The 26,535-nt window shown below is 39.3% G+C and overlaps 1 protein-coding gene across 7 annotated transcripts in view; it reads right to left on the bottom strand.

Annotated features, from left to right (window-relative positions):
* The window catches only part of GRIA3 (glutamate ionotropic receptor AMPA type subunit 3), a 284,915-nt gene that overhangs the window by 90,646 nt on the left and 167,734 nt on the right, over positions 1 to 26,535 (bottom strand). For all 7 annotated transcript variants that reach the window (XR_004282496.1, XM_032330365.1, XM_032330363.1 and 4 more), the window contains 2 exons: positions 23,550 to 23,603; positions 1,018 to 1,179 (listed from right to left, as the gene is read on the bottom strand). Coding sequence is in view for 6 of the 7 variants with exons in the window: in XM_032330365.1 (XP_032186256.1) it covers positions 1,018 to 1,179; positions 23,550 to 23,603 (216 nt within the window). In the remaining variant the exon portion in view is untranslated. The remainder of the gene's footprint in view (positions 1 to 1,017; positions 1,180 to 23,549; positions 23,604 to 26,535) is intronic.

Below are 26,535 nucleotides of genomic sequence, written 5' to 3'. Positions count from 1 at the left end.
TACTGAAGGAATGGTTACTTAACACATACACTTGAAGGATCCTTTGTGTTACATGAATAACTTTCCCAATTCCTGATTTTTAAATAATAGGATTTCTAGCCATAGTGGAACACATGTGAAAAATGTGCACTCCAAGCACGACTTTTTACCTTTAATATTCTTATCTTAGTTTCATGAAAATGAGCAATTTAGGTAATCTAATTATTTTTAAAGATACTTTTCCAGGCAAGAAAACATTTCTGTTCAATATATGTATAGGCAACACACACTCTGTATTACAGCCCAATTCACTTGGGTGTACTGAGATTCATGAAACTTATTAACACAAAGCAATCACATAAATAATGTAAGATCTAATTTTCTGTTTCAGACTATCGATCTTCCTTACCTGTTCCCATTGCCCCCACTCTTTGCCCAATTCAGGTTCTTGTAATATTGTAAATTGTTATGAGCATGTTATGAATGAAATTCATTAAAAAAATGAGTTAACATTCCCAAACCCTGGTTTTAAAAGAGTTTTAAAAGTAGAAAGAGTCAATTATCATATGGTTTCACTTATTTGTGGAGCATAACAAATAGCATGGAGGACATGGGGAGTTAGAGAGGAGAAGGGAGTTGGGGTAAAATGGAAGGGGAGGTGAACCATGAGAGACTATGGACTCTGAAAAACAATCTGAGGGTTTTGAAGGGGTGGGGGGTGGGAGGTTGGGGAAACCAGGTGGTGGGTATTATATAGGGCACGGATTGCATGGAGCACTGGGTGTGGTGCAAAAACAATGAATACTGTTACTCTGAAAAGAAATTTAAAAAAAAGAGTTTTAAAAGACCTTCTCAATTGCTTCCTTATTTGCAAGTTTAGTTTTCAAATGCAGCAGTACCTGTGGTTTAGTTTTTAACATCCTTGAAACACTTCTGAGTAAAGACCACTTGATCAAAGGATGGCCATAAGTATATAAAGGCCATACTGGGATGCTGTGAAAAGCTGGCCTAGGGTTTCTGCATGCCATGGAACATTACCTTTAGTGGTGCATTCTTAGCTTCAGGGAATTCCCTTTCATCTAGCCTCACCCAGCGCTGAATAAACTGTTGAACCATAGGGTTTTCGTTGTTGACAATCTGGAATCCGGTAATGTTGGCTCCCCCATGCATGACTCTTTCTAGCAAGATATCGGTAAACCCCTAGAAAGAGAGTGAAAGAGAATCATTATTGTGGGACATGGTGGGTTCTTACCATATCTGTTGTTTAGAACACTATGAAGGAAATAGAATGTCCTTCTCCAGGATCATTCTTTAACAATCAAGAAAACCCTGAACAGAGTATTATGTCAATTACATCTCAATTACAACAACAACGATGATGACAGATACCAAAAAAAAAATGCTGGATATGAACTAATTCTTGTGGCACTATGTCTCCGAAACTATAGGCACGATGGAGAAAATATGCATTCTTCGTTTTAGTGCCTGTGTCTTTATTTAGTATAGCAGCTGCAAGGACAAACACAGGTGCCAGCTTCAAACAAATGTTTTGATTTGTTTCATCTACCTGTATTTTTAGTCTTTCTTCACTGAGTACAAATACAATGCTTCATATAACTGGGAAAGTGCTGAAACATTTGACCCTAACTAGAGGTTTAAAAACTTTTCTTCAGCTTAACATGCCAAGCACAGCAGATTGCTTTAGATTCTAGTGATGAGTACTATCAACATTTGTGACTTGTAGAAATGCCAGAGCAAAATTGACAGCTTGGTTGTATATGATGGTTCAAACCTCAGGTTATGTCTCACCTGTGTTTATAAACAGGTCTCAACATCTACTTCAGATCACCCACCATATTCTTCTCTTGCTCTGGTTATCATCTGGTGTCTCTGTCACCTAAGTCTCCTGAAGGAATCTCTTCAGGTTCACACCAAGCCATGTCCACCTGGCTACAGCCAGCTCCACTGGGCACTGCTCTCTTCTAGAACACTTCTCCCAGGAATTGCTCTATTTCTGATGGATGCCTGGCTCTTGTTAGTTGCAGTGGATGCATTTAGGTCCTCAATGGAATGAAGCCAACATTTATATTCATAAATGGGGAGAATTCTTCCTCCCTTCTTTAGACTCTCCTGCCTAACATTTTAATATAACATTTTCAAATACATAAAAAAGTTGAAAGAATTATACAGTGAATACTCATATAATCTCAGCTCAGATTTCACAATTAGTATTCTTCATCCATCAATCCATTTCCTTTTTGGGGTACATTTCAAAATAAGTTCTAGATGTTGGTATACTTCACACCAGAAGACTTCAGCAGGCAGGTCCTTAACTAGATTCAGTGTTTGCATCTTTCTTTTCCTTCCTTTCTTCCCTCTTTCCTTCCTTCCTTCCTTCCTTACCTCATTTTTTCTTTCCTTCCCTCCTTCCTTCCTTCTTTCCATCTTTTCTTTCTTTGAGATAAAACTTACAACCAATGAAATAGACAAATCTTAAATGTAACACCTTATGAATTCTGATAAATGCATGTACCTGTTAGTCCTCTAAAGTTCTCTTCTATTTTTTTGCATTCCAAGTTTTTTTTAAAAAAAGATTTTATTTATTTATTTGTCAGAGAGAGAGCACAAGCAGAGGGAGCAGTGGGTAGAGGGAGAAGCAGGCTTCCCACTGGGCAAGGTGCCTGATGTGGGGCTCGATCTCAGGACCCTGGGATCATGACCTGAACCAAAGGTAAACACTTCACCAACTGAGCCACCCAGGCATCCCAACATTCCAAGTTTTTACTGAAGTATAACAATCATAAGAAAAGTACACCGATCTTTAAGTATACAACCTGATGAATTCTCACAAACTGAACACATGAATGTAACCAATATACAGAAAGGCTCCCTCTGTGTGCCTCTCTAGTCTCCACCCATCTCCCCACTTCTTTTAATTCACCTTTCTTTATATTTTAGTGAAACAGCTTTCACAAGTGGGCCTTGAGTCCATGGGAACTGGACAAAGAGTATCACTTGCTTCAGTGAGCATCATTCTTGCTTTCTGATAATCAGAAAACTGTTTTTAAAATTAACATTAACTTGTTAGGTTGAGTTATGTCCCAAAGTCTTCCTTCATGAAGGAAACTAAGAGTGCTTTCTTCCATTTGCTGCCCTCCCCTCCCCCGCACTACAATCAGCAAGGAGATTGACTTGGTATGAAGTCTAGTAGAGGCTCCAACTGGGGTTTGAGCTTATTACTCAACTCCCTACTCCCAGCCCCTAAGGTATATACAAATAAAGAGCTTAGGACAAAATTTTAACAAACCACTTTAATTCACTCATCATGCCAAACTGTATTTGTCTATTAACAAGTATTACACAAGAACATTGACCAACTGCCCACCTGCCTGCTGGCAAGAATGAAGAGTGGGCCCTCTGATGCTGTCCTGGGTCTTAAAAGCCTGGGCCAGACAAAAGAAGGTCCTTTCCTCGAAAGAAATGTGTTGAGAATATTTCTGCCACCATCCTGGTTTGTAGGGTCAATGGCCACAGCATGCACTAGGAAGCAGTATCTCTTGCACCCCTCACACTTTGATAAACATCATACTCCCGTTTTCCTAATATCCACAGCATGTTAAATGGAAACAGCATTAACAAAAGTGAGGCAGAGGGAAAGGATCCTGCAACCCTCACATCTGTCTTAAGGCATAACAGCCAACACTTTTGTCTGGTGTCTTACCGCATCGCTCCTTTCCAGAAAGATGTTCCCTCACATTTCTTGGCAGAGATACTAAAGGGAGGGGTCCAGCCAGATCCACTTACTCTCAGGAGGCTTCATTCTGTCATGTGGGCCCCACATATTTCTGCTTGGGTATCTTCCTCACCAATAAACACATTGGAATTTGAAAACATCTTTAATCAGGAACGGATGCTGGATTTTGTCAAATGTTTTTTCTGCATCCATTGAGAGGACCATGTGGTTCTTCTCTTTTCTCTTATTGATTTGTTCTATCACATTGATTGATTTGCAAATGTTGAACCATTCTTGCAACACAGGGATGAATCCCACCTGGTCATGGTGGATAATCTTTTTAATGTGCTGTTGGATCCTGTTGGCTAGGATCTTGTTGAGAATCTTAGCATCCATATTCACCAGTAATATTGGTCTGAAATTCTCCTTTTTGGTGGGGTCTTTGCCTGGTTTGGGGATCAGGGTAATGCTGACTTCATAAAAAGAGTCTGGAAGTTTTCCTTCTGCTTCAATTTTTTTGAAACAGCTTCAGGAGAATAGGTGTTATTTCTTCTTTGAAAGTTTGGTAGAATTCCCCAGGGAATCTGTCATGTCCTGGGCTCTTGTTTTTTGGGAGGTTTTTGATCACTGCTTCAATCTCGTTACTAGATATTGGTCTATTCAGGTTGTCAATTTCTTCCTGGTTCAATTTTGGGAGTTTATAATTTTTTAGGAATGCATCCATTTCATCTAGGTTGCTTAACTTATTGGCATATAACTGTTGATAATAACTTCTGATGATTGTTTCTACTTCCTTGGTGTTAGTTGTGATCTCTCCCTTTTCATTCATTATTTTATGAATTTGGGCCTTCTCTCTTTTCTTTTGGATTAGTGTGGCCAATGGTTTATCGATCTTATTGATTCTTTCAAAAAACCAGCTTCTAGTTTCATTGATGCATTCTACTGTATCTCTAGTTTCCATCTCATTGATCTCTGCTCTAATCTTGATTTTTTCCCTTCTTGTATGTGGAGTTGGCTTAATTTATTGTTGATTCTCCAGTTCTTTAAGGTGTAGAGACAGCTCGTGTATTCTGGATTTTTCCTTTTTTTTTTTTTTTTTTTTTTTGAAGGAGGCTTGGATGGCAATGCATTTCCCTCTTAGGACCGTCTTTGCTGTATCCCATAGGTTTTGGGCCAAAGTGTCTTCATTGTCATTGGTTTCCATCAATTGTTTAAGTTCTTCTTTGATCTTCTGGTTGATCCAAGCATTCTTAAGCAAGGTGGTGTTTAGCTTCCGGGTGTTTGAGTTCCTTCCAAACTCTTCCTTGTGATTGAGCTCCAGTTTCAAAGCATTGTGATCTGAGAATATGCAGGGAATAATCTCAATCTTTTGGTATTGGTTGAGCCCTAATTTGTGACCCAGTAAGTATGTTGTCTATTCTGGAGAAGGTTCCATGTGCACTTGAAAAGAATGAGTATTCTGTTGTTTTAGGGTGGAATGTTCTGTATATATCTATGAGGTCCATCTGGTCCAATGTGTCATTCAATGCTCTTGTTTCTTTATTGATTTTTCTGCTTGGATGATCTATTACTGAGAGAGGCATGTTATGATCTCCTGCTATTAATGTATTCATATCAATATGACTCTTTATCTTCATTAATAGTTTTCTTATGTAATTGGCTGCTCCCATATTGGGGGCATAGATATTTACAATTGTTAGATAATCCTGGTGGGTAGTCCCTTTAAGAATTATGTAGTGTCCTTCTGTATCTCTGACTACAGTCTTTAGTTTAAAATCTAATTTATCTGATATGAGAATCTCTACCCCGGCCTTCTTTTGAAGCCCATTGGCATGAAAGATACTTCTCCATCCCTTCACTTTCAGTCTGGGTTCGAAATGGGTCTCTTGTAGACAACATATGGATGGGTCCTGTCGTTTTATCCAATCTGCAACCCTGTGTCATTTTATGGGCGCATTTAGGCCATTCACATTGAGAGTGAATAGTGATAGATACGTTTTTATTGACATCGTGTTACTTTTGAAGTCTTTTTTTCTATAGATTGTTTCCATATATTTCTGTTCAATGAAATTCTTAGAATTTTTCCTCTTTTATAAAACTCCCCTTAATATTTCCTGCAGTGTCGGTTTGGTGGTCGCATACTCTTTTAAACCTTGCCAGTCTTGGAAACTTTTTATCTCTCCCTCCATTTTGAATGTCAGTCTTGCTGGATAAAGTATTCTTGGCTGCATGCATCCATTCCGGATTAAAACACTTCAAAGTACAGGGATAGAGGGAACATTCCTGAACTTCATAAAATCTATCTATGAAAACCCCACAGCAAATATCATCCTCAATGGGAAAATGCTCACAGCCTTCCTGTTGAGATCAGGAACATGACAAGCGTGCCCACTCTCACCACTCTTGTTCAACATAGTTAGAAGTCCTAGCAACAGCAATCAGACAACAAAGAGAAATAAAAGGTACCCAAATTGGTAATGAAGAAGTCAAACTCTCTCTCTTTGCAGATGACATGATTCTTTATATGGAAAACCCAAAAGACTCCACACCCAAACTACTAGAACAGCAATTCAGCAACGTGGCAGGATACAAAGTCAATGTGCAGAAATCAGTGGCTTTATTATACACTAATAATGAAAATGCAGAAAGGGAAATTAGAGAATCGATTCCATTTACTATAGCACCAAGAACCATAAGATACCTGGGAACAAACCTAACCAAAGAGATAAAGGACCTGTACTCGAGGAACTACAGAACACTCATAAAAGAAATTGAAGACGACACAAAAAGATGGAAGACCATTCCATGCTCTTGGATCGGAAGAATAAACATTGTTAAAATGTCTATACTGCCTAGAGCAATCTATATTTTTAATGCTATTCCGATCAAAATTCCACCGGTATTCTTCAAAGAGCTGGAGCAAATAATCCTAAAATTTGTAAGGAATAAGAAGAGACCCTGAATCGCTGAGGAAATGTTGAAAAACAAAAATAAAATGGGGGGCATCACGTTACCTGATTTCAAGCTTTACTACAAAGCTGTGATCACCAAGACAGCATGGTACTGGCATAAAAACAGACACATAGACCAGTGGAACAGAGTAGAGAGCCCAGATATGGACCCCCAACTCTATGGTCAAACAATCTTCAGCAAAGCAGGAAAAAATATCCAGTGGAAAAAAAGATAGTCTCTTCAATAAATGGTGCTGGGAAAATTGGACAGTTATATGTAGAAGAATGAAACTCGGCCATTCTCTTACACCATACACAAAGATAAACTCGAAATGGATAAAAGACCTCAACGTGAGACAGGAATCCATCAGAATCCTAGAGGAGAACATAGGCAGTAACCTCTTCTATATCAGCCACAGCAACTTCTTTCAAGATATGTCCCCAAAGGCAAAGGAAACAAAAGCAAAAATGAACTTTTGGGACGTCATCAAAATCAAAAAAGCTTCTGCACAGCAAAGGAAACAGTCAACAAAACAAAGAGGCAACCCACGGAATGGGATAAGATATTTGCAAATGACAGTACAGACAAAAGGCAGATATCCAGGATCTATAAACTTCTCAAACTCAACACACATAAAACAGATAATCATGTCAAAAAATGGGCAGAAGATATGAACAGACACTTCTCCAATGAAGACATACAAATGGTTATCAGACACATAAAAAAATGTTCATCATTACTAGCCATCAGGGAGATTCAAATTAAAACCACATTGAGATACCACCTTATACCAGTTAGGATGGCCAAAATTGCAAGACAGGAAACAATGTGTGTTGGAAAGGATGTGGAGAAAGGGGAACCCTCTTCCACTGTTGGTGGGAATGCAAGTTGGTGCAGCCACTTTGGAGAACAGTGTGGAGATTCCTTAAGAAATTAAAAATAGAACTTCCCTATGACCCTGAAATTGCACTACTGAGTATTTACCCCAAAGATACAGATGTAGTGAAAGGAAGGGCCATCTGTACCCCAATGTTTACAGCAGCAATGGCCACGGTTGCCAGACTGTGGAAAGAACCAAGATGCCCTTCAACGGATGAATGGATAAGGAAGATGTGGTCCATATACACTCTGGAGTATTATGCCTCCATCAGAAAGGATGAATACCCAACTTTTGTAGCAACATGGATGGGACTGGAAGAGATTATGCTGAGTGAGATAAGTCAAGCAGAGAGAGTCAATTATCATATGGTTTTACTTATTTGTGGAGCATAACAAATAACACGGAGGACATAGGGAGATGGAGAGGAGAAGGGAGTTGAGGGAAATTGGAAGTGGAGATGAGCCATGAGAGACTATGGACTCTGAAAAACAATCTGAGGGTTTGGAAGGGGTGGGGGGTGGGAGGTTGGGGGAATCAGGTGGTGGGTATTATGGAGGGCACGTATTGCATGGAGCACTGGGTGTGGTGCATAAACAATAAATTCTGTTGCACTGAAAAAAAATTAAATAAAAAAATTTTTAAAAAGTGCACATTACTAAAAAAAAAAAAGAAAGAAAACATCTTTAGGGGCATACTCTGTACTCATCTTTCTAACACAGAGCAACCATACCACTGAGGACCTAGAAGTTTCTCAGTCAATCCATGTATTATGGCATATATGCCTGAGAATGAGTTCTGGCACACCTCGGACTGGAATCATTCTAGCTGTCCTCATGGGAAGAACTGAATCCACAGCAACACAGATCAAGCCAGGAGAAGGTCATCTCACACTGTTCTGGCTGGCAAGATCTATACAACCCTAGCTCCTACTGATTGGCCTGAGGGTTTATCATTCTGTGTGGGCAGAAAGCAGTAACACAGTCCCATGGACAAAATGGAGAGAGAAGTGTGATAGATAAAGAATGGAGGTAACAGGCATTTAGGGAGATGAGATGTTTTTGCTTAAGTGCAAGGGCTGGCTGGCTACTGGTCTCCCTTTGTTGCATTTGTGTATATTTTGCTTATTTTTAATCTCTTGGATTCTGTGGTTGAATGTCATTTTGGTGTCCAGTATTTACATGCAGCAACCCATGTCCTTGAGGTTGAGACATTCAAGGCTAGATTCTCCCTCAACACTTTGAAAAGACATGAATACAGCTGAGCTGGCCAACAAATCTCAAGGAATTAGAAGGAGAAAAGGGAAAGGAAGTGAATGGTAGAGGGGGCTTACAGAAAGTGGTTCTGGCTGACAGGCACAAGTTGGTTGACTCTTCTTCATCCTATATCTGAAACTCTTTTGAAAAAAGAATTCTCTTTTTGTATCAAATATTACTCAATTACGTGGTTCCAGTGGCCACTGACAGTCCCCAAGAATATAAAAATTGAAATTTTTAGATACTTCTTTTTGAAATGGTAACATACCCACCTCAAGTTTGAATCTAAATGCAAAATACCTCTATACTTTCTGTGAAAAGACAAATGTGGAAGAAATGACCACTAAACAGATGAAATGGGTAAAGAGATGACATAGAATAGTGAAGAATAATGGGGAAAAGGAGGAAATTAGGAGAAAGTAGAAGAAACTGTCTGACTCTTAGCTGCCCTTCATTCCTGTTTGTTTTTAAAACACATTCTGTTTTCTTTCACATATTTCCACTTTAATTGTGGATAAGCAGAGTCCATGATGCTTTGAAAATTGAGGACTGAGTCTCCCTAAAGCCTCAGCAAAGACACTAAATTCAGTTGACCTGACTGCTAAACCTTCAACAGACAAGTGATGCTATGAACAAATGGGGGAAAAGAGACAAATGGTAGGTAAGGTGGCATCAGGGGAGAGATTCCGGTTCTCTTTCTCTACCTGTCTTTTAACTTTAAATCATTATTCGTGCTCAAAACCTCTTGCTAGATTACCTTTTTTGAGCTTCTCATCCACAGCCCTTGAGTTTGGAAAACTGAGGACAAATGTCTTAAACTCTCTGTTAAGTCAGTAACTGAACAGATCTGACCACTATAGATCCAGGAAGTAACAGCAGAAAGGAGCAAGGGGATGGTAGAGGTTGGTGGTTTCTGGTCTGACTTTTCTTGTAACGTTTGGGTGATTTTTACTTGAAGTCTGCCACCCGAAGTCTGCACTTTGGGGAATTTTGATCCCCTGTCATCTCTAAACCTTACAAAAATGTTCCGCCTCCCCATTACATTGTGATCTTCAAGTGGGACTTGTCATTCTGTCTGTTTTTTTGTTCTTGTTTTTTGAGAACTGAAGTCTCTGGCCTCCCTGAAGCCTTTGTAAAATTGCCCACACAGATTTCATCACCTAAAAGCCACTAGGTAAAAGTGGAAAAGGGAAAGGGCAGAGGTAAGATGTTGAGACAGATCTTTAGGAGAGAGCTACTTTCCTCCTAGTACCTCATGTCCTTCCTTCCCATGATCACCAACATTAGGGAATGGCTACCCCAAATCTGCTATGTGGGAAATTTAGAATCCTCATGTACTTAAAAGTTCTGGAAAAATGTGATGACTCAAAATAGATGAAAAACTTAAATGTGAGAGAGGAATCCATCAAAATCCTAGAGGAAAACATAGGCAGCAACCTCTTTGACTTCAGCTGCAGCAACTTCTTGCTAGACACATCTCCAGGGGCAAGGGAAACAAAAGCAAAAATGAACTACTGGGACTTCATCAGGATAAAAAACAAAAAAAACAACAACAAAAAACTTCTTCCCAGCAAAGGAAACAATCAACAAAACTAAAAGACAACCTATGGAATGGGAGAAAATATTCACAAATGATATATGAGATAAAAGGCTAGTATTCAAAATTTATAAAGAACATAGCAGACTTGGGGTACCTGTGTGGCTCAGTCGTTAAGTATCTGCCTTCTGCTCAGGTCATGATCCCAGGATCCTGGGATCAAGCCTCGCATCAGGCTCCCTGCTTGGCTGGAAGCCTGCTTCTCCTTCTCCCACTCCCCTTGCTTGCATTCTTGCTGTCCCTATGTCTCTCTGTCAAATAAATACATAAAATAAAAAAAAATAACAGACTCTATACCCCCAAGTCAAAAAATCCAGTCAAGAAATGGGCAGAAGACATGAATAGACTTTTCTAACAGACACATGAAAAATGTTCAACATCACTCGACATCAGGGAAATACAAATCAAAACCACAATGAGATACCACCTCACACTGATTAGAATGGCTAAAATCAACATCTCAGGAAACAACAGGTGTTGGTGAGGATGCAGAAAAAGGGGAACCCTCTTTCACTGTTGGTGGGAAAGCAAACTGTTGCAGCCACTCCGGAAAACAGTATGGAGGTTCCTCAAAAAGTTAAAAATAGAGCTACCCTAAGACTCAGAAACTGCACTACAAGGATTTATCCAAAAGATACAAACATAGTGACTTGAAGGGTATATGCACCCCAATGTTTATAGCAGCCATGTCCACAATAACCAAATTCTGGAAAGATCCCAAATGTCCATTGACAGATGAATGGATAAAGAAGATGTGATGTTTATATGCACAATAGAATATTACTCAGCCATTGAAAAGAATGAAATCTTGCCATTCACAATGATGTGAATAGAACTAGAGGGCATTATGCTAAGAAAAATAAGTCAGTCAGAAAAAGACAAACACCATATGATTTCACTCATACGTGGAATTTTAAAAATTTGTTTATTTATTTAGTTTTGTTAAGAAACAAAACAGATAAACATAGGGGAATTGAAGGAAAAATAAAATAAAAACAGGGAGGCAAACCATAAGAGACTCTTAACTCTAGAAAACAAACTGAGGGTTGCTGGATGGGTGGTGGGTGGAGAATGGGGTAACTGGGTGATGGGCATTAAGGAGGGCACTTGATGTAATGAGTACTGGGTGTTATATGCAAATAATGAATCACTAAATTCTACCCTTAACACTAATAATACACTATATGTTAACTAAATTGAATTTAAATAACAAATTAAAAAAGAAGGAAAAAAGAAAAAATTTCTAAGGAAATATGGCTTTAAAAAAAAAAAAAACCTAATGAAGCAGAGTTAGGCTTTCAACACCCAAACCCAAGAAGTAAAAAAAAGAGATGAGGTTGCTAGGGGTGGGAAGTAGTGGAGGAAGGTATCCTACCTATCTGCCTGCCAGCTGTCAAATTATTTTCCACAGCCAGCTACCTCAGACTCCACCCCTGAAGTTGGTCAGTTTTTATCATGTGACCTTTCCCAGAAAGTTCCATTCTCACTCCTCCTTGACAGAAACATACATGGGGTGGGACACAGTTCTCTTAGCCAGGCTGAGAGAACTCTCAGGCTCTGAACTCTCTCATGATCCCTCCTTCTGTCACATATACTCAAGTATTCTCACTCAGGCTTCTCTCTAGCCCACAGGCCTAATCTCTCCTTATACTCCATCTCTCCCTCGGTCCCCTGAAAATGTCTCTGAGTAGTAGTACAGTGACCAGACTGTAATACCTGTAAATAGATATGTATTTTTAAGAAACTTTTATTAGAGAATTCTTGTCTTTAGAAAAAGTGTAAGTTTGATTACTAGTTTAAATATGTGATAAATGAATTCACAACGTTCTGCATTTTAACTCAGGCTCTTGGCTCAAAGCTAAATTGACATTTGGCTTAAAGTTCTTGAAGTCTTTTTAGTTTGTTTTGACTTTTGTTTCAGGTTTTAAGTACCTGACCTGAATACTTTTCTTAATAGCAACTGCTCAAAAAAGGATAGAAAACCCATAAACTTTTATTTAATACATGTATTTTAGCATATCTGACTCCAAAATAAATTTCTGTGTCATGAATTGTATTTTCTCACTGAGCTTCATCTGTTATTAAAATTATGCATTTTAAAGTAACATATTTTTATAAAACATAAAACGTGTTCCAGTGGATTTCTTTGATATTTTGTGTGGGACAAGATGGCTCATTTTGCTTAAGCAGGATGCTGTTTTATAGCAACTGTTCTATCCCTTTGCTGAATCATAATAGTTCATTTTTTGCTTAAAAACTGGTTTCACCTTCTGGCATCTCCCATTCAAACAAAGATATTAGAATTTCTTCTTTGTTTTCTCTTTACCTTTTTTTCCATTTTTAATTTTGAGTGTGGAGATAGACAGTCATGATTTCTCATCTAGCTGGCCTCTGAGAACCTAATTTTCAAGAGAATGACCTCAGTCAATGAATTTGTTACATTTTAGAGTCTATAAAACAAATTAATTCTTGTTGTCTTTTGGAATTTTTATATTTTTTTGCAATTTATGGGTACTTTTATTTTATTTTTTTTCAGTGTTCCAAAATTCACTCTTTATGCACCAACACCCAGTGCTCCATGCAATATGGGTCTTCCATAATACCCACCACCAGGCTCACCCAATCCCCCACCACCTTCCCCTCCAAAACCCTCAGTTTGTTTCTTTTTGAATTTTTAATTTGAGTTCACTTTGAATAAGACATCAATGAGTCTCTAGTTAGATCCTATCTCATACTCCAGCACCCTTCCCCTAACTGCCTACTGATTAAATTAACTTCCATATTCCATAAGCATCTTAAAAAGAATGGGTCCCAAAGGAAAGTTATTATATTCCCTCAAAATCTCTTCCTCTTCCTGTATCTATTCTTTTAATTAATGTACTTTGGGCCTACTGGGTCAGTGGGTGTGAGTCCCATGCACCTGTATTTTTATAATTTTATCAAGTGAATTTAAAGCCCAAGTGGGTTTGAGCACCACTAGCCTAGATTGTTGTCTTAGCTTTGTAGTTGGTGCTCTAAAATCTAGTTCTTTACCTCTCCAGCTCATTCTTCACATAATAAATTTACCTTCCTGGAGCACCTGGGTGGCTCAGTCAGTTGAGCACCTAAATCTTGATTTTGGCTCAGGTCAGGATCTCAGGGGCCTGGGATCACGCCCCAAGTCAGTCTCTGTGCTCAGTGGGGAGTCTGCTTGAGGTTCTCTCTCTCTCTCCTTTATCCTCTGTTCCTCCCCCAACTCACATTTTTCTTTTGCTCTCTTTAAAATAAATAAATCTTTTAAATAAATAAATAATTTAATTAATTTACCCTCCTAAAATACCAGTTAGAGCACAATATTCCTTTCCTCAAATCATTGCAAGGATTCCCTGCTTTGTACAGATGTATTAATACCCAAATATCTTGACTTGGCCTTCAAGAATTTCTACTATATGTTATTTTCTGTTCCCCTGGCCCACCTGTACCACTTCCTTAAACAGACCTCATCGTCTAGCCATATCATGCCATTTTGAACAGTGCTACCTTTGTCTGTTTTGTTTTGTTTGTCTAGAAAGGACCCCTGCTTCATCACTAACAGCTCTGGCTATCTCTACTGAAATTTCATTCTTCAAGAAAAATTTCCATTGGTTAAATAATGACTAAGGAAGATCAATATCAAATTGGTCTCTACAACCTCTACCGGGTACTAAAAGGGCCCATTTGTACTCTCTCTCTCTCTCTCTATCTTTTTTTTGGCCAATTATTATGTTGGCTCTTGCACATTGTTGACTGCTTATGGGCTTTTGTCCTCCTTCACTACTACATGCCTTCCCATGCCTTCCATGAAATAAATATATGTGTATTGTCACAGCATCTTTGCTAACTGACTCCAAGTTTCCCAATTTCTGCTGTACTAGGTGGAATTTCTGTTGGGCCCATTTTACTATTTCGTAGGGATTTCATTAACTAGATGTGATGATGAGGTGCTCAATGACTTTTGCTTAGATTGGACTTAACAAGTTCTAGTGCTGCTTGCATCTCACCAGTTCTGTTTGGTTAAAATTGTTGTTTGACTAATTGCCAGGATGGTATCTTTTCCTTTGGTTGAACCAAAACCGTGTGCAGAGGGAGAGATGAAAAGAGATGAGAGAAGGCAGAGGAAGACTGGAGGCGATTCTAGTACTCATAGATAGGATGAGTGGAAACTTTACTTTCTTAATTTTAATGTTTTAGGTATCTGTACAGTTGACTATTTGCCTCTGTGTAACAATGGCAATATTTGTTGAAAATATGGATGTACTCTCCAGTAGTTATTCCCTTGAGAGGGAACCCACTCATTTGGATTTGTAAGTTCTGCTATATTGTATCACTTCTCGATTATAATATATCTGTTTCATCCAGTGCACTGTTGCCCACATCTGGATGCAATTTTATAAAACCAACCATGACATCTGTGCCTAAGCAGTTCACATGGGATTTGCAAGTTACACTTGAATGATTCTCCAGGGCCATCTTTTATACAGATACTAGTTACACAATTGGCATCCAAACACAGATTGTCCCAATTTGAGAATAACCAGACAAGTCAGTCTTGCAAAGATTCAAATGACTTTAGGATTATCCTGTCTCCCTTGATTTATACATACTGTAATTCAATTTCTTTCTGGTAGTGTGGACAATGGAGAGTTGTAAATAAATATATTCAAAGCTTACTTTTAGAGCACTTATTTTTAAGATATTGTGTGGAGATTTTTTCATATAATACTATTTTTAGGTTACATTTTGTACTGAAAGGAAAACAGAGACAAGTTAAGTTGGGTGACTTTCATTGAGTTGATGGCAGATTATGGGTGAGAAATGGGAAAGGTGGCTTGCCTATAGTGAAGATAGAAGCAGTAGAAAGAGGGTTGGGAAGCTGCCAAGGACAAGTATCTATCTCATAATTTGGATGGAGTCTGGCTCTATCTTTAGTGTCATTTGAATTGTTCATGTGGGTGATGCTTCGATAGGGAAATACATAGTAATTGTGGTGACTCAAGTTATCAGGTTGCTAATGAGAGACACAAGTCTTTTTCTAGAAGCAGGTCCATCCTCCTGAGAGGGTGTAGTGTGTGGAGTTGAAGATTACACCATATAAATTAGCCCTTAATTATAGGTTGCTTGTATTCACTCATTGTTCTATTCTCTGATCCAATCAACATACTTTGTAATCTTTTAAGGGTTATCCATTGGTTAGATGGTGAGTCATATCAAACTTGCCCTGACTTCATGACACTTCAGTACACTGGGAATTATCTGTATGAACATAAGTTGATATAAGCTCTATTAGCAGGAAAAATAGCCACCAATCTCTTCTATTAATGGTTGTATGGAGGGATAATTTAAATACCATAAAATCCATCCATTTGACACTGATTTTTTTAAATTAAAAATGAGATCATGCACCCCCACCCCATTTTGAAATTCTTCAGTGGCATTCTGTGTCTGTTGAAAACAGCTAAAACTTCTTTAACCAGTCTTACTAAAGCCTCACCTAATCTGGAATTCACTCTGCTCCAGCCAAAATTACCTTCTAACAGTTCAGAGACTCTTTTCTGCCTCAAGACCTCGGTACATGCTGTTCCTTATGCATGACATGAACTTTCCCTGATTCTTTATATAATTGGATCCTTCTCATCATTTGGATCATTATTTCAAAGTCACCTTTTCTTAAAGATCTTGTCTGGGCATGCTATGCAGTATTTTGATTTTCCATACTCGGCTTTCTCTTCATTCTCTGTCCTAGATCTGTTCTGTCTCCATGCTAATTATTATAAGCTCTGCAAGTTTTATCTGTCCATTATGACTATAAGGTTCTTAAGGACACCACCCTCTGTCTTCCTTGTAGGGAAGTGAATAAGGTATTGGGCAGACAAGTGATACAGAGGAAAAATAACTTACTATAAAGACCTTTAAAGAAGTATTGCCCAAAGTGTATGTGGACTGGTGCTGGTCTGCTATTTTTTAGTAGTCAGAAATGAAATAAGGAAAGAAATGGAAAGCAAGCCCTTATAAACCTTATAGAAATTTGACAAGGTAGTATTATGGCTGTTAAATGTAATACTAAAATTTTTGGCTTATGTTTTTATACATCTTGTTTTGCTTGTTTCAGGTTTTTAGTAATTTATTTATGTTGTTCTGTGAAGACTTGGAGGAAAAAACTGGCCCTTCTTCACAGATAGTTTGAGAAGCATTGTTTTAGGACATGATCTGAGAGCCTAGGGAAGAAAACAGAATTCTTTCAATTTATCTTGCCAGAACATTGGGTAGAAAGTGATCTTTCCTTGTTGAGAGAGAGAAAGAGATTAGAAGAAGAAGAAGGAGAAGAAGAAGAAGAAGAAGAAGAAGAAGGAGGAGGAGGAGGAGGAGGAGGAGGAGGAGGAGGAGGAGGAGGAGGAGGGGGAGGAGGGGGAGGAGGGGGAGGAGGAGGAGGGGGAGGGGGAGGGGGGGGAGGAGGAGGAGGAGGAGGAGGAGGGGGAGAGGAGGAAAGGGATGAAAGGATGATTGACTACAATGGGGGCATTTTTGGACAGTGAGAATGGGAGTCTCAAAGTTGGCAACTTTAAGGTGACAAGTGCCTGTGGATTTCTAAATGCCAGATGGGAAGTTGGACTTCAGCCCACTCCACAACTCCACATTCTCTTGGTGCTCTGCTGTAACCTATCTCCATCTGGAGAAGAAAGGGAATCCTCGGCCACCAGAGAAGTTGTGTACCCAGGGGAGGGGACTGGGATCCTGGCATTTGGGAGAAGTACGAATTTCCCCCTTCAGTCCTACTTCTTTTGCCTGTAAAACCACGCTCCAGCTCAGTGAGTTCTGTGTTTACATGCCAGCTTCTGAGGTGACATTGTTTACAACACGTGGTTTGTATATTTATAATTTCATTTTTTGAGTGTTTGAGGTTTCTTTAGAGAAGGAGAGAGTGGGAGAGAGAGAGAGCGAGCAAACAAGGGAGCAGCGGGAGAGAGAATCTTAAGCAGACTCCACGTCCTCCATGGAGCCCGATGCGGGGCTTGTTCTCACATCCCTGAGATCATGACCTGAGCTGAAATCAAGAGTTGGATGCTTAACTGACTGAGACACCCAGGCACTCTGAGCATTTGAATTTTCTATTTAGAACATAAAAATGGAAGAACAAAGGGAGATAGTATTAAACAAAACAAGAAGACATGGAGGGGAAGAGAGTAGAAGGGAACAGTTGTTATTGGCAAGCAAAACACATGACCCAATCTCACTTGAAGTTGTTTTCTTTCTAAATAAAGTGGGCCCCTCTTTGTTTCAGGTATATTCCAAGATCTGGTAGGCTGCAGAGTTCACTTCCTCAAGCTTAGATTACTCCTGCCTCTTTTGGGTTCTGTGCTATGAACGGTGTTTTGTTTTAGTAAAAATTTGAATTAATTAGATACAAGCTAGTTATATTAGATATTATACTAAATTAGATATAAGCTAGTGCCCCCCTTCTTTATTTCCTGTCATGCTAATACTATGAATGAGGCAGATAGGGAGGGAAGAAAAGAGGAAGCAAGAGCAAGAGGGGAAATGAGAGAGCAGGAGAGAGGTGAGAGAGAGACAGAGAGAGAGAGAGAGAGGGAATGTGGTAAAAAAGAAAAGAGTGATGGACAGATATAATTAGTGCTTGTTAAGATGCATTTCAGATTGGCTCTTGAACAGGTTTCAAACACTGATTCACAAGGCTCTCCTTGTTTTTTAAGACTTTTTCTCTCTGATCACGTTTACTCTCATAAATGTATAGTTTATACATAATGAAATATATATGTTTCATTCAATGTATTTTTGTCTTTGCAGACGTTCTTATGTGACCTTTTTGGGGCTGGCCTTTTTTTTAAAGATTTTATTTATTTATTTGGCAGAGAGAGATCACAAGTAGGCAGAGTGGCAGGAAGAGAGAAGGGGAAGCAGGCTCCCCGCTGAGCAGAGAGCCCGATGTGAGGCTCCATCCCAGGACCCTGAGATCATGACCTGAGCTGAAGGCAGACGCTCAACCCACTGTGGGGCTGGCCTTTTGTCTCGCTAAGATGCTTAAGTGGGTCAAAGGGGAAGGACAAGGTGCTCTGTCAAGAGTCTGCTCAACCTGCATTGGAGGCCTAGCTTGGCAATGTATTAGCTCTGAGACTTTGGACAGTCATGTGTTTTCTCTGAGCCCATTTTCCTGATCTCTAAAAAGCTTAGGAAGGTGACTAGGTAAGAAGTCTCTCCTCATGGGAGTTCTGAATAATTTTAGTAAGAAATACAAAGAAAATAGCTGACAGCAGAGAAGAGTCTAAGAAATGTTAGCTCCCCTAATACAATGTCCTCCTTTACTGTCTGTTTATGTGGCCCTCTACCACTGGCAGCTGACCTGACCTAACTTCCACTTGTAGGGTCAACAAAAATCACCCACTCTGGGATTGGGCTTGACCTAGGCAGGGAAATTGTTGGGTCTTCTAAGATAGTGGTTAACTGGTATAGCACTGAATGAGTCCAGTATGGCTCATGTTCTCCCCTGGGCACCTCAAATGCTTGTTTTTTTTTTTTTTTTTTTGGTCCTATTTTCAGGGCTGGGTGCTGAACATCTGTAGTTGGACCATTTAACCCAGATCTAATTCATTTTGTGTTGACCCCAGGGTGGTTTTGATTGATCCTTCAGATCCTCAGCTATGTTTAGAACTTAGATAAGGGTACTCATACTCTTCTTGGCTTCTGCCTACCTGAAATGATTTTAAGCCTGCCTTATGACTTTATATCCCTAAGGACAACAGTCTTCTGGTTTTGTACTCCCATTTATATCCTCAGTTTCTACCTAACTGCTATGCCTATATTCTCACTCCTGGTCTTCTCTGGTCTAAACTGACCTTCCATGAGGGAAGAAATGTAGAGCTGGAAGTGACCTTGGAGTGTTTCCCAAGTTTTAGTCATTAATATGCTACCTTTATAGTTTTCTGCCATATAGGTGGATCATCTGAGCCATAATTTACCTAATATTTTTCTTTACATGGTCTAAATTTTTTAACCTAAATATCTATTTTACCCTCATTCTAAAGAATGGTATCTGTAAAAATCACAGAATTGAGAGGATAGTTACCTCAGCAATACTCATTTAATATAAATTCCAAACTAATAAGTTTAAGAAATTTTGCTGTGTACTCCCTAAAATCATCTTGTGTACGAGTAGTATACTTGGGGAAATAATAATTTGGTGTAACTCCCCATTTTATGGATTAAGAAACCTGTTTCTTAGCTCCGGGTCTAGTGCTTATTTTCATCATTCCTAGGGTTGTTATTCTAGGGTTGTGCACACAATGACTGAGCTATCATTACTGACATATATAAAAACATTAAATCACAATATACAACATGCCTGGGGATGCAATGTAAAGGATCCTGACCCAGGACGTTGCCTTGAAAGACAGAGAGGTTGTCTGACTGACAGAGTGTATACATGCTGGTTACCTCTGGTACCAGAGTGGCAAAACACTACTACCTTAGAGTCCTGGAAGAGAACACAACAATTATGCAACCACTCTGAAAAAAATGACGCCACCAACTGATACAGAATTTGTTGGAGCCTTGTTCGCTCTCTCATCATTGGGATGTTCACCTCTGGCCTGTGTCTTCCCCAGACCACATCTCTGGCCTGTACTTCTGATGGAATCTTTTGTTTCTTCCAGAGATTTCAGTAAGGTAGAACTTTCTGCAGCTTGTTGTCCACTGTGAAATGTACAACCTGACCTGTGAGAGTCCTGTGTTGAAGCATCCAAGGGCTCTCTGAGTCTTCTCATGTTTGGATTGCTACCAGAGAATGTCTATGTTAAAGCACATAGAAGTATTTGCCAGATAGATAGAGCTCCTTGGCAAGGGGTGCACATGGTACTCTGGTGCAGGTGATTCCAAAAAGCTTAGGGAAGTGCCATGACTGTCTTTGACTTTGCATTTGTAGAAGAAGGTTGGCAGGGTTGGGGGTTCTGTGCTATTGCTTATACCAAGACTCAGATTAGACTTTGTTCCCTTGTGTATCTATCCTCAGCTGTCATCCGGCTGGCTCATTTTGAAAGGAAACATATTAGCTCCACTTACCCTTTTTTGACCATCTAAGGAAATTCTAAATAGTTTTGGGGGTGTGTGTGTGTGTGTGTGTGTGTGTCTTTGGTAGAGGTGTTTGGGGTATTTTTATCTGTTATAAAAAACCTGGAAACCATGATGGGATAATCTCATTTTTATCAGAGATTAGCAACAGTTCCTATCTCTATTGCCTGCATTCAATTTTATATAGAGTACAGGGACTTATAGAAACATATGGCTGAGTTCAAATGAAAAGAAAGTCACTAGAGGAAAAGAACTGGCAGCTCAAAGCATGGTGAATGATTTCACATTTTCATTAGGCAGACTGACATTATGTCATGAATTACATTCTTTCTGAAGGACCAGACTTGACTTGCTCTTATAGTAGGCTTCCTCCCACTGTCTCATGATTCTGAGTCCTGGTTGGGCATTCAGTTAACGATTCTTTTCCACAACCTCGTCCTAGTGATTCTCTCTTGCAGTTCTGTTGCTCTACATGCTTTCATTTTTTAAAAAATTAATTAATTTATTTTCAGAAAAACAGTATTCATTATTTTTCACCACACCCAGTGCTCCATGCAATCCGTGCCCTCTATAATACCCACCACCTGGTACCCCAACCTCCCCCCCCCCTGCCACTTCAAACCCCTCAGATTGTTTTTCAGAGTCCATAGTCTCTCATAATTCACCTCCCTTTCCAATTTACCCCAACTCCCTTCTCCTCTCTAACACCACTTGTCCTCCATGATATTTGTCATGCTTTCATTTCTGCCAGGTCTGGGTCTCAAGTTGACACCAAAGCTAATTTACAGGATTATTGGTAGGAATAAGAAGGCCCAGTTAGAACTCTAGAATGGCAAAAGTCTCCATGTATCATCCAGTCATTGATGCACATGGCTCAGATCTCCCTTTAAGATGGAACCTGCCTTGAGTTGTTGAGTGAGCTGATAGCCTCCAGTTTCAGGATCGGCCTCAGCTTTCAGGCAGGAGGTATGTGTTTCCTGAGCAGCTGCCAGCCAATGGCTGAGCAAGGTGGTTAGGGGTTTCAGGGTAGCATGGAGTCTTTGCGCAGGAATTCTCGGTTGTGCTGGCCAAGTTTTTCTTGGAACTATCCCATCATCTGAAGTTCTCCTCAAACTTCCTTACCCTCTCTTTGGCTGATATCAAATCTGAATTGTTGTCTTAAGCTTTCCCTTCCCACTTGTGACCCTTTCTGTTTTATTTTTTATGGATATCACTCCCAGCAAATGTCTTGGACTTCTAATTATATCTTAGCATCTGCTTCCAAAGGGCCCAACCATTACATCAGTGAACTCTCCACTCCCATCCAAGGTTTATAGTAAAGAAACTGAAGTGACTTATGCAAGGTCCCATAGCTAGTTAGTAAGTAGCAAAGTCCATATGACAACTCAAACTTTCTGATCCTTCATTCAGTGCTCTTTCCCAAACTTCAGTCATCCACATGTCACCATAACCACATATACAAAAACCACACCTTGCCATATGTTTATCTCCCACGCTATTGCTTACACAACACATCTGACACATTACAAAATGGATTCATTTGTTGTTCAATCTCTATGTTAGCCCTGTATGAACTAATAATATCCATGCAATTTGGATTTTGATGTGCTCATTTTATATTTTTCTAACACACAATAAATTGATACATTACCATCATAATAAAAAAAGTTTATGTGTGCACTATGTAAAGTCATCTCATATACTGTCAGTGATGGGTGAACCCTGGGATGTATAAGGCAAAAGAGAAGAAGGTAAAGGAAGGAAGGAAGGGAAACAAAATACTTATTGATCAGAAAATAATGGTAAAAACCCATCAGTAACTGCCCTCAGCTGCCTTGCTGTGACATCCATGTTTCCTGCCAAGCCCTGGTCTAACTTCCAATGAGTCAGCAAACATCCTTTACTTATTGGTTGCCTTAAAAAACCAAATTGAATGTATTTAGAAGTAAATGAAGAATCAGGATTTCTCCTCCTAAAAGAGTCAATACATTTATCCCCCAAATGGTCTGAAGTGCTCCACTTTGAGCAATTTATTGGAGAAGAGGCACACTACATTTCAAAGCAATAGCTTTAATCATCATCTCATAAAGTGCTGGAAAACACACTTCCTAAAAGAGGTTTAAGTAACATTTCCTTTCTCATTAAAAAATTTTAATCATTAAAACAAATAAGATTTTTTTCTTTAAGAAATCTAGGAATATAATTATAATAATCTTTCACCTTTGTTGCTATTCTTTTGGTGTAAGAACTCCATAATGATTATCATTCTGTTGTGCTAACGAAACAAGATCAGGGTTAGAACTCATGTTATGTGATAATGTAATAGATTCTTAGTATCACAGTGATAATTTAACATTCCTCTTTCCTTTTGGGGACATAGTATTATTCAAAACTTCTGCCAAACAGATATTCCCGATTTAGAAGCCATTTAGTTAATTCTTAAAACAATTGTTTTTTTGGAGAAAGAACTGTAAACTAACCTAAATGTAATACTAGCTTCTAGAGGTCGTGGGTTTTAAAGACATGGGAAATATGAAGGAAAGGATTGAAGTTGTGTTTTATTATAAGTATAGAGGTGGCTGTCCACTTTGACAGGGTCCCTTGATGTTCTATGTTCCAACCTACTTCTGGCATCTGATTTGAAAAGATTTGGTAGTGGTCTGCTTCTGGAAAGACAAACCCAGTACTGATGTGTACGTCTACTTGGGTAAAAGGGGGAAAGAATCAGTTTCTTGTGTCCCCTGTCCCTTGTGTTATATTTCAAACCTGGATCAAATGGTTTACATTTCAAATTCAAATCATATCTAACAAGAACTGGTGAAAAATCATCTCAAATTACTATGGTTTAAATGAGAGAATAGAAGCTCACAGCTCAAACAGAGAGCATAATTGAAAACAAGGCTATTGCATTCAGGTTTTGGCATTTACTGACTCATTTCGCCAAGCATCTAAAGAACACGTTAGGTTCTTTGTGTATTTCTTTTTTCGACGATTACGGATGACACAAACTAAATAGAATATATTGCCCTGGGAAACAAAAACTCTGCTTGTTCTTACCAGGTTAGCAAGCATGTAGTGATAACCTCTTGAATGTTTTCCCAGGATCACAACCTGCAAAAGAAGAAATAAGAAATATTGCTTATTTAAAAAGGGCCTTTTCAATTGCCTAGTCAATGGGAAGTACAACAATCAATCGATGAGCTAGAGCGAATTACTTTTTAAAAAATTTTTTATTTTTAAAAGATTTTATTTATTTATTTGACAGACAGAGATCACAAGTAGGCAGAGCAGCAGGCAGAGAGGGTTGGGGGAAGCAGGCTCCCCGCTGAGCAGAGAGCCCGATGCAATGTGGGCTCTATCCCAGGACCCTGGGATCATGACCTGAGTGGAAGGCAGAGGTTTAACCCACTGAGCCACCCAGGCGCCCACTAATTGCTTTTAGATGATCAATAAATTGTTAGGTCTTTTGTGTATAGTAAAATCACAGTTAACAGGACAGAGGTTTTTTTTTTTTTTTTTTTTTTTTTGCACATTTCAATTTCAGGCAGAAAATACAGGAGGAATTGGTAACATCAAAGTTAAAAGTGTCAAAAACAGGGGAGGAAAATCTAAACTTCCAGGTCAGTAGCATCATTGTCACTTAAAATAGATGGCAGAAGCCATGAAGCTGATGACCCCCCCACCCATGAACTGGATTCTGTACTTAGCTGCTGAGATGGAAAATGGGCTGAATGTGGAATACAAATTAGAAAATAGAATGTGCAGTACATTTTTTTTGTTATTATCTGGAATGCTTAGGGAATAGAACACTCTGGGAATGGAGTTAATGGGATTTTCAGATTAATCAGGATTGCTTTTAAACTTTTCTAAAATGCTTACCTTCCTTTTCCTCCCTTAATAAGAAAGATTTGTGACCATCTGTATAGCTTTTGGTGCTGGATGCAAGGCCGCAGGGCAGGGGGAGGGGGTTGTCCCCTAGGGGACATTTGGAACCGCCTGGAAGCATATTTGGTTGTGACATCTGGAAAGGTAACTAGTATCTAGTGAGTAGAGGCCAGGGATGCTGCTCAACATCCTGCAGCGCACAGGCCAGGCCTCCACAACAAATCATGGTAAAAAATGTCAGTAACACCTGAGGTGGAGAAACCCTGCCTTGGGGTCATCATTCTTATGGTAATTTTCATGAATAACACTGTATTAATTCTAAACCCTACAGTTTACAAAATGCATTTTGTTTTCTCAAAATGTGTAAGTGAATTGAAAGTTGTCAGTCGCAAGTTTTTGACTAAATACTTCACAGAAGCTTATTTCCAGATAGCTAAGTAGGGCAAATTCCGGTTAATTGAGGATTTTATAAAATGTCACGTTATTAAGTACTGATGATGTACAAAGTACAGTACTGAATGCAGGGAGTGGGAACCAGGAGGGGGATCGCATAGAAGGTAAAGATACAACTGGATGGAGGTTCCTCAAAATGTTGAAAATAGAACTGCCCTATGACCCAGCAATTGCACTACTGGGTATTTACCCTAAAGATACAAACGTGGTGATCCAAAGGGGCACGTGCACCCGAATGTTTATAGCACCAATGTCCACAATAGCCAAACTATGGAAAGAACCTAGATGTCCATCAATAGATGAATGGATCAAGAAGATGTGGTATATATACACAATGGAATACTATGCAGCCATCAAAAGAAATGAAATCTTGCCATTTGCGACAACGTGGATGGAACTAGAGCGTATCATGCTTAGCGAAATAAGTCAAGCGGAGAAAGACAACTATCATATGATCTCCCTGATATGAGGAAGTGGTGATGCAACATGGGGGCTTAAGTGGGTAGGAGAAGAATCAATGAAACAAGATGGGATTGGGAGTGAGACAAACCATAAGTGACTCTTAATCTCACAAAACAAACTGAGGGTTGCTGGGGTGAGGGGGGTTGGGAGAAGGGGGGTGGGGTTATGGACATTGGGGAGGGTATGTGCTTTGGTGAGTGCTATGAAGTGTGTAAACCTGGCGATTCACAGACCTGTACCCCTGGGGATAAAAACATATGTTTATAAAAAATAAAAAATTAAAAAAAAAAGATACAACTGGAAGTGGAACCCAGTTTTGTTCCAGGTCTGATGCTAATACCACTTTAGGAGCCCACTTTAAGAAAAGTGAAACAAAAGCATGAATAATAAGGCTTTGGAAAGAACCCATGCAAGTAAGGTGCCCTTAAGCTTAAGCTTCCTGACAAGTTCCACCATGGACACAGATATCAAAGGATTTAAAAACAACTTGAGGGGCACCTGGGTGGCTCAGTGGGTTAAAGCCTCTGCCTTTGGCTCAGGTCATGATCCCAGGATCCTGGAATTGAGCCCCACATCGGGCTTTCTGCTCAGTAGGGAGCCTGCTTTCTCCTCTCTCTTTCTGCCTCTCTGCCTACTTGTGATCTCTGTCAAATAAATAAATAAAATCTTAAAAAAAAAATAAAAACAACTTGAGGGGGTGCCTGGGTTCAGTCAGTTGAGCATCTGACTCTTGATTTCGGCTCTGGTCATGATCTCGGGGATGTGGGGATTGAGCCCTGTGTTGGGCTCCTTGCTCAGTGGGGAGTCTACTTGAGATTCTCTCTCTCCTTCTGCCCCTACCCCACTCTCTTTCTCTCTCTCTTTAAATAAATAAATAAAATATTTAAAAAATATAAAATAAAAACAACTTGACAAGATAACAAAATTGCTTATGTATCAAAGCAGAACTATATATAAAAGGCCGTAATAGCAGTAAAAACAATTGCCCTTAATTGAGTGCCTAGTATATGGTAGACAGTGTGCTAGGTGCTTTATATGTATTTAATCCCTTGAACAATTTAACAAATTAAGTATCATTGTTTCATTTTCTAAAGAGGAATCTCAGCTAGATAGAGGTTTTTTTTTTTTTTTACGATTTTATTTGACAGAGAAAGAGACAGCAAGAGCAACAACACAAGCAGGGGGAGTGGGAGAGGGAGAGGGAGAGGGAGAAGCAGGCTTTCCGATGAGCAGAGAGCCTGAT

Source organism: Mustela erminea, chromosome X (assembly GCF_009829155.1).
Source record: "Mustela erminea isolate mMusErm1 chromosome X, mMusErm1.Pri, whole genome shotgun sequence".
NCBI classification, from domain to species: domain Eukaryota; kingdom Metazoa; phylum Chordata; class Mammalia; order Carnivora; family Mustelidae; genus Mustela; species Mustela erminea.
The sequence above is the reverse complement of the archived record's forward strand: the minus strand, read 5'-3'. Positions and strand labels throughout refer to the sequence as shown.